The sequence below is a fragment of the Paramormyrops kingsleyae genome, chromosome 22 (assembly GCF_048594095.1).
Source record: "Paramormyrops kingsleyae isolate MSU_618 chromosome 22, PKINGS_0.4, whole genome shotgun sequence".
NCBI classification, from domain to species: Eukaryota; Metazoa; Chordata; class Actinopteri; order Osteoglossiformes; family Mormyridae; genus Paramormyrops; species Paramormyrops kingsleyae.
This window is the reverse complement of record NC_132818.1, coordinates 17,533,241-17,542,450: the sequence shown is the minus strand read 5'-3', so window position 1 is coordinate 17,542,450 and position 9,210 is coordinate 17,533,241. Positions and strand designations below refer to the sequence as shown.

Below are 9,210 nucleotides of genomic sequence, written 5' to 3'. Positions count from 1 at the left end.
TCGGCGGGAATTACAGCATTCATTAGGCGGCAGAGAAAGCTTGTGTGATAAATTAATGTCTGCTATTTTAAAACACATGCGACTTTTTTGTTAATCAGAGATTAAACCATTGGTTTAGTTAAGTTTTACGGAGATTTGACAGAAGCCACAGTGTTAATTATAGAAATACGGTTTCCTCCAGGATAATCACCTGTATTATTATTTTTCCTAATAAAAAAAAATTGAAAGGACGGTAGGAAGCGGCTCAGACGTCTATTAGTGCCTCAACAGCGACCCGTTTTTTTTTTCCCCCACTGAATGCCTGAGAATCTGTTGCGAATCATACCTGGATACCGCCAAGCTCTACATCACCCGAGACCCCGCCTCATGCTGCGCAAGCCTCGCTAACTCCAGGGACCTCCGGGTCTCAAGCTTCTGTCTCGACTGCGTCCGTCCAAACGGTGCCAGGCGTCCACCGGCGCGCATCTCCACCGGCCGCCCGGCGACATGTCCCCCGCGTCCCGCAGCCGCGCAGCTGCCGGCTCTCCGGCTCTGCAGCCATACGCTTGGATACTGTTGTTTTACTCGCTCGTCCACGTCGCGGAGGCTCAAGGTAGGGATGCCAGATTGGGGGAGATGATGCGCGGCACACGGGGCAAATGCGTCGGTACAGCTGCAATAACAGCAGCTCAGGTTTATAATAACACCAGGGTGCGGAGGTGTTTATACTGCAATGTTATATTTAAATTGTTTACTTTGCATATTCATATACGGCTGGGCAATTAGGGCAAACGAATAATTCCCACGTTTTCCTCGGCCACATGTGCTTGGACAGTTTTTAATAATAGTTGTAAGCATGGCTCGTCACGTTTCGCACCTCAGCAAGGCACCGATGCGTACCAAAGCGGCGGCTATCGCTTCATTTGCTTTATGAGTGACAGTCTTGGGCAAAAAAAAGTTTAGGACACACCGGTTGCCCCCCGAGCTGGTTTAGGACGCCACACCTGGACTTGATCTTCCGAAAGGCGGAAAAAGCGACCGAGCCCCGAGAAACTGCGCAAAGGGCGCCGCTGCGCCCGGCTGTGCGGCACCTCATGCTGTTCGACTTCCTCATTAAATTAATGAATGGTCTTCTAACGTATATATAAGGGCTGGAAATGACAAATTCAGTGATTAAATAATGACTCGGTTCAGGTAACTTTTCATTTGCGTGCTGGTGATTAGTGCAGCCTATGAAATTAGGCTGAACCCCGTGTTAAATTTAGCTGAAATGGATACTTTATCACACTGGAAGTTAAAATCCTTTGAGCGATGCAACCGAGGTGGGTATAAATAAAACACGTCAATTTACTATTGAAACCCAGTGGGTACTTTTTAATTTATCCCATTAATTTAGTCATTACATGTCGCTTAAGTGTAACAGGCTTGTTCTGGTTTACTCGTAGCGTAAAGCTCCTTAATAAATCGCCAGAAATAATAGTGAAGGGGAGAGAGATTGCTAGGCTGGCTAGAAATCAGGGTGTCGTTTTTAGTACGGTTTTTAATGGCAGGCAGCCCGAGAGCTCAACAAGTGGCGTAGCTGGCCGTGCCTTCATCGCTGTGGGCGCGATCCGACCCCCAATATCCCGCCCCAGCCTTTCAGGTGAATACAAGTTATCGCTGAAAAATGTCATATTGCTGTCTGTTTGAGCCAGTGGATTAGGCGTGGTTACGGAGCGATGTGATGGAGTCCACAGGGTTCCACTAAGACGTGCCTTGTCTGCAAGGGCGGGTCTCTTACTCCAGCATGGTCCTTCTGAGGATGTCCTGGGCATCTGACCTTTCACTTAAGATTACGGAGCCGCTCGGGATAGTGGAGGAAGCAGCAGTTGTGACAGTTTTTGGGGTGTGGATGGGCTGGGTGGTGGCTGGAGGGAAGGGAGGGTGAAGGAGTGGAGGATGAAGCATGGAAAGGGGCCATTTAGAGTCTCGGAGCAGATGGCACAGATACTCTCTGCTGTCTAGGCATGAACGGACCATGCCGCTGTCTCTCTACACGGACGATTAGCAACAACCATAAGCTTGTAATTCATGGCTTTGGTATCAGGCCTCTCCCTGAGGGGGGGGGGGGGGGTCGGTAGGGGTGCTCATTGATTTATCATGACATGACAACATTAAAGAAATTATGCTTTTTCATAGTGTTAAGAGAAAGAAGGCTTCACATCCACAGCGGGTGGAGTTAGCATAGGCGAACAAACGTTGTTTGGTTTTAACCTGGGGGGGGGCAGTGTGATAAACAGCAGGAAGGCTGCTAACCAGGTACCGATTGATGGTGCATCCCACCAGTGCTGGTCTGGAAGCCTGGTATCTTTCATCACGGTGTTATTTAATACCACACCTGTCGCTCACGGCTTTTAAATCCTCTCCCTGTCCGCGAGGCGTTTATCGGCACGGTCGAAGCGGAGATGAACGGCCCGAGTGCTCCAGCCTCCTGCATCGCCCGTGGCTGCTTCTCACATCGCTTAATCACAGTGTTCCACAAATAAGTCTCATCACGCCCAAATTAGCAGCTTAAATTCAGTTCCCCATGGAGAAGATCCACAGTTGGATGATGGAAGCGGGTGGGGGAGGAGTGGAAACGGAGAGTCAGGGAGCAGATTCTCGTAAGAAAGGATGTCTGTGATGAATGGGATGCGGTCTGATGAAGATGAGGCCCTCCAGAGAACGTCCATGTTTTTCATTCGTGGGGGTGCTTTAGCATTTTGCAGCAGCTTGGTGGGTGGAAGGGTCAAGTTCTTGTAGACTCAGACACCCACATGAAGATAGACACTCCTGGCTGGACACTTTGTTAAGCTTTAACATGCACGTGAGGAACTGGTCTGGTGGAATGGTAAATGGTAAATGGACTGCATTTATATAGCGCTTTTCTGCTCAAAGCGCTTTACAATTCATGCCTCACATTCACCATCCACACTCACATTCACACGCCAGTGGTGAAGGCTGCCATGCAAGGCGCCAACCTGAACACCGGGAGCAATTTGGGGATCAGTGTCTTGCTCAAGGACACTTTGATGGGGTCAGGAGGAACCAGGGCTTGAACCTGCAACCCTCTGGTTGCCGAACGATAGCACTACATCCCGTGCCACCATGTTCCTCCCAATGTGGAGACATACACACTCACACACACACACACACACACAAACCTACATACACTCTAAGTCGCTTTTTCCAACCCAATCCACAGGGACCGCGAGCCAGTCCACATTTTTGCTCCCTCCCAGCTACCAGCACACCTGTACCAGGTATTCGGTGCTTGTGATTTCTCGGTTACACCTGCTGGGAGCTCGGATAGAGCAAAAATGTGGACTGGCTGGCGGTGCCTGTGGACTGGGCTGGAAAATACTTTTCAAAATGTATAAAAGATTAAAACACACTTGAGGACCTGGGCAGGTGGTAGACTACACCGCTGTAATGAATGGACACATGCGGACGCCTGCATACACATCATTTACTAAACATTAACATATAAAAAAGGAACGAAGGGAGGAAAATGGGGGGAGGGCAGGCAGCGAGAAAATCTAATGGAAATCATTGTTGCGTACAGAGCCTGCTGACTTATGTAAAATGTCAGTTCAGGTGGGGAAATAAAGAGGGTCATTTTTATACTGTCACACGTTCCGTTTTATGGCCCCGTTAGCCTGGTCCACTGCCGGCGATTTACCTGCTTATTTAGTGCCGTTATAAGTACTGCTATGTGGCGGCGTCCCTGAAACACCATTAGCGGGGGCCCTGTGCCCTGTGCCCCTCCCACTGGCCCTGGTTTGAAGGGTGGGCGGAGCCAGCATGACCATGTGCACGGATTGAGTGTTATGTTTTGTGTAATGTGTCCCCAGGGCTGCGAACTCCCCCCCCCGGGAATGTCTGGGTCCGCCGTGTCAAAGTATGCAAATGCAGCCTTGAAGAGCCCTCCACTCACTGCCCCCCCCCCCCCCCCACCCCGTCACCTGGTGCCCAGAGTGTTTGTAAACGCGCCCCTCCAGTTTGTTTAAAATGTGCTGGTGGCCCTGGCTTTGGAGGGGCGGGGGGGGGGGGGGGGGGGGGGGCGGGGGGGACGGTTGTCACTTTGTGGCAGAACACGGAATCTGTAGCAGGGAAAGCATGAGCTGTGAAAGTTCTGCCTTGGGCCCCTTTAATGCTGACAGGATCTCATTAGGGTGACACCCTCCATAGGTACCATCCATTCATCCATCCATCCATCCCCCATCGCCCTACCAAAAGACACTCGAAGTGGCCACAAACACACACCACACTTCAGCTCTCCCTTAAGTGTACACCCCCCCCCCCCCCCCCCCCCCACCAAGAGTGCTCTGAATTAAAGGGCCAGAATGGGCTGTCCGAGCGCCAGCTTTCTGCACGGCTCACTGGGCTTTAATTCACGTGGGGAGCCCTAATAGAGTCCGCAGAGGAGCCTCTCTTCCCGACTGGCTCCTTTGATTACACTTCTGACAGCTCCGTAAGGAACAAAGAGACACACACACACACACACACACACATGTGATTTGTTGCCTCCACTGAGATTCGATTCGCAGAGAGAGATAAAAAAAAAAATACAGACAACAGTTACATCCATAAGAAGCTCCTCTCAACACCCCCCCCCCCCCCAATGTGGACCCCCATTTTAATGCACTGCCGCCACCAGACCGCGCATCGGGACCCTGGCCGACACGGTCGTCTGGCCATAAGCCGAGAGTCGACCCAGCAACCGTAGCCCGTCCCATCGTCCTTATGTCCCGTCATCAGATCCCACAATCCCTGTCGCATCTGAACACGCTCCTGCGTAAAGGGCCCGATGAATCCCTGCATGATTAACACCAGCAGGATCGTGGGCTGTTCGCATGATGATGCTTTATCACTCTATAGGCCACGCCTCCCAGCTGCCTGAATCTACCAATGGGGGACCCCTGGTTAGCGAAATTGTTGGGGCGCCAAGATGACATCTTGCCAGGGGACTCATAAATTCTAGCTACGCCCCTCATGCCGGAACCACATATAGGTCATCCGTTTTTCTGTCTTTATTTGAACCGTCAGCACTCTGATCACGGGAACAGAGCCCAGCACCGTGCCCAACATATACTGCACAGCCGTGCTGTGCTTTCATCACGCACTCAAGCAACCAGAGATACTTTAGCAGAGGTACTGTTAATGTGCAAATTTGTTTTTAAGCTGCTTTGCCATTTAAGCACAAGTGCACGTAAAAAACAAGGCGCACACAAGATATGCCACAGGTGGCGCTCTGATTTATAACCTCGTAGGGTCCGTTCTGTCACAGCTGTTTGCATTAATCCTTCGCCATGTAATTACTCTTGTATTTACCTATGATTAAATAACATTAAATCTCAAGCCCCTAAGCCTGGCTGCATACACCTCCCATCCCTCCATCCAGCTTGGTCTCTGTATGGCCCACCCGCTTAATTCCAGGAGCATATAAGCATTTAAGGATGAGGGCTAATAGCTGATAGCTGGCTTGGGTTCAAGTTGAGGTCTGCCGTTGGACCCTTAGGCGAGGCGCTTCTGCTAATGTGCTATCTGAGTGAAGGATCCAGTCATATTACCGTGTCAGGTGTTAGACTCCGCCGCGGCGAATTAAAGGCCCGACCGTGGCGGCAGATGCAGAAGGGACTTCGTGGATTACCTCCGGAGCCGAGAAATGGCTCCGCGTGAGACCTCGGATTCGGTAACTGGGGCGTGTGGGGAGTGATATGAAGCCACCATGGCTGCCGTCTACGGACCCCAGTCCCCCAGTACACCAGCGACCCCGGACACAGCGGAACGTCGCTGTGTCCTAACACAGTCTAATCTGTCTGGTATGAAACATTGAACAGCAGGCCGGAGATTTGAGGATGTCCAGGAAGGGAGGGGGGGGGCAGTGTCGTCACCTGGTTTTTGACGCGCGCCAATATCCAGCCACTAGGAGGCGCTAGGTTTCAGCATTACGAAATAGAGGCTGGGGGGCATCAGGCGGAGCTTGTTAACGCGATTTTGAGGGCTGGTAAGAGCGGCTTTTACCGGGAGCATGTAATGGCGGATGAAGGGCTCAGAAGAGGTTCCTTATGATGGGTTCAGGCTGATCCCGGGAACACCATCTTCCGAAGTGTAGGAGGTGAGATTACACATGACATCGCGACCTGCAAATGAGTCGCCGGCGTTGTTTGATCAGTGGGGCAGGTACAAAGATGAACTGGGTGTATGTGTTGACACCTATGTTTGTTTAGCTTTCTCTGTTGGGGTGGTTGCAGCGGTTGTTGCTGTTGCCTCCCACCTGTGGGACCTGGGTTTGAACCTCTACCCGGGTTCTATGTGTATGGAGTTTGCATGTTCTCCCTGTTCCCTTGTGGGGTTTCTTCTTAGTACTCCGGTTTCCCCCTCCAGCCCAAAAACACGCCGTGGTTGATTAGAGTTGCCAAAATTGCCCGTAGGTGTGAATGTGTGAGTAAATGGTGTGTGAGTGTGCCCTGAAATGGGTCAGCGCCCCATCCTGGGCTGTTCCCTGCCTCGCACCTATAGGTACTGGACCTCCTGTGACCCTGAATAGGATGAGAGATTTCAGAAAATGGATGGAAAGGTTATGCTTTTTTTTCTGTAAAGAGACATTCAAGTGAGGAAATCTGGGGTCTAAAGAGTAGGATCAGCCAGCGTCCTGCGCTCCTGGAGCGGCTGGGGCCAAGCGGCTTGCTGATGGAGCCAGTGGTGGTATGATTACTTTGTGGGGGCTGTCTTATGTTTGGGTCGGGTCTTTTGGTGGTGGTAAGTAGGCTTGGGCAATATCTCATGTTTAATACCGTTGAGTCATGCATACGTACCATGGTATATGGTATCTTGACAGTATTTTAGAAAGCAACACTATTCTAGTATTTTGAAGTGATAAAATTCACAGAATGGAGGTGGGTGATTTTGCCGTCCAACAATACCCAGAATGCTGCAATATACCGTATTGCAGTAATACTGTCCAAGCCTAGTTTTGAGTTTTATCTGCTTGTGATGTAAGCGTAGCTGCCTCTTAACTAGGCACTCCTCATGATGTTTCATACTGTCACCCTCCCAAGGTCAGCGGCAGAAATGCGAGCTGGGTATATTGTGAATCCAAAACTATATGTTCCTCCCCTGAAAAACTGATCCATTGCATTATGTTCAGGAGATGAATACAAGAGTGTAAAAGGATTTGAAATTGAAATCTGTTGAATTAAGTAGAGAATCCCTTTTTTTGCATGTCTCATTGCATGAAGCACATCTCCTTCTCAACAACGTGCTGCTGGTCATTTTTCTGGCAGGGTCAGGCCCTCTCTAGACGCTCAGACATACTCACTGCTCTGCTCCTACTTTAAATAAGGATTTTTGTCAGAGTTGCCATGGCGATGCAGTATATTAAAGAATCTCTACTATTAGGATGATAAGGGAGGCAAAAAGCTAAAGTTTTTCCAAGAACCAGCAGCCCAGTCCGTCTTATCCGAGAGAGAAGAAAAACCATTGAGAAAAATTCCGGGGTGTCGGCAGTGGAAGCATTATAAAACCGTGGTTCTGAGTTATCTAAAAACATCTAAAGTCGTGTAAATACAGATGAATAATACCAAATTTAACTTGTGCTAGAATTCATGCTCTTGTATGCAATTGAGGTAATCTCCTGTCGTCAGTCCAGCTGTACCAGTCATCATCCGCTGTGCCCTGGTCCCCTGCTCAGATCCCTTCTGCGTGGCCGGGCTTCCACTGAGCGGATTGGGTTCGATAAGTGGCATTTTTTAAAAACGATATGCGGAGCAGGGATTAAAGAGGCTCTCCGAAACAACGCCGCAGGTAGGAGGATAGAGTCGAGGGAGACGTCGTCGACGGATTCGCCCCCTATTAATTTAACCGCTGTTTTCCGTTCCGTTCACTTTTATTCGGAAAGGAGCGGGATTCCGACTCCCCTGGGACATCTGTTTCATTCTGTGCTCCAACCCCCCCCCCCCCCCCACATCTCCACCCACTGCTGGAGTTAAGCAGGAGAAAGTGAAGACAAAACACATCTCATAGGGCATGCTTGGTATTTTAGTCAAATGCACTTCCACTCAGATGACATTTAAAGGTTGCAGTACGGTAAGAATTTTCGTGCAAATTGCTACATGTCATTTTACTCAACCGTTTAAACCAGTGCACATAAATCCGAGGTAAGTAAGTGTGAAGTTATTCAACAGCAGTAGGGTTTGAACCTGTCCTGTGAATCTCTTCAGTTCCACATCCCATTGGCCGGAGTCTGACCGTGCGTACATTCTGGGGTGTAGCTGATGGGTGTTCCGGTGTGCAGGAGCGAGATTTTGAGAACGTTCGGCTGTTTCTGAAGAGAACAGATGGTGGTGGCGGAGGTCAGCTGCAGTAAGGTTATGGAAGAAAGAGGTGAACCCATTGTGGTGGTGACGTTCTCAGTGATGGAAAGTCCAAGGAGATCTGGCAATCTGGCAAACCCAAACGCGGTGCTGGTGACATTTACAGGGACAAGTGTCACACTGAAGCAATTAGACTTTTGGCCTGAATCTGAATAGACAGCGAAGCTGGGGAGGGCGGGCGATGACTGGGTGGGATTGCTCCGATAAGTCTTGTTTGTTCTCCATCAGGTTTTCAAGTCAAAAAACAAGACCGTGAGTGTTTCAGGTGAGGCCCCTTGGTAGCACTGGTGATAGACTGAAAGACTTTCATTCCTCTTTCTGCTTGATTTTAGGAACGGGGAAAAAATGGGAAGAAGGAGCCCTTTAGGGAAAACAATTACGAGTGAAACAGATTCAGTTTTCGCTTGGAATTACCTGCCATGACCTGCTAGGCAGAATAAAATTAATAAAATTCCGCCGAGGGACGCTGCAATTTTTTCTTTAATGCGTAACGGTCGAGCCAGCTTTTTGGGGAGCGGGGTGTTTGGTGAATGGGGGTGGGGGGGGGGGGAGGATGTGGGGGATTTAGATTAGGCCTGGCAACCTGGCAAATCAAGGACGGGGGTCGAGGGAAGAAAGAACAAAATGCAGGCGAGCAAGTGGAATCGCATGGACCGGAGCTTGCGGGCATCTCTGTGAGGGGCTGACTTTACATGGAGGTCAGGCTGTCTGATTCCTGGAAGGCTGGTATGAGTACCCCATGTAGATACTATCTGCTACCTGCCAGAGCTGGACTCCCGGTGTCTAATACCGATTGAACATTTCTGGTCGGCAGCACAGAGGGTACGTTTGGAGC

The 9,210-nt window shown here is 50.0% G+C and overlaps 1 protein-coding gene across 2 annotated transcripts in view; it reads left to right on the top strand.

The window, feature by feature from the left end:
- The first annotated feature begins 349 nt into the window (after positions 1-349).
- LOC111852845 (protein sidekick-2-like) overlaps positions 350-9,210 on the top strand; it is a 115,216-nt gene continuing 106,355 nt past the window's right edge. For both annotated transcript variants that reach the window (XM_023829153.2, XM_023829154.2), the window contains exon 1: positions 350-592. In XM_023829153.2, coding sequence (XP_023684921.2) covers positions 487-592 — 106 coding nt within the window. In that variant the 5' untranslated portion in view covers positions 350-486. The remainder of the gene's footprint in view (positions 593-9,210) is intronic.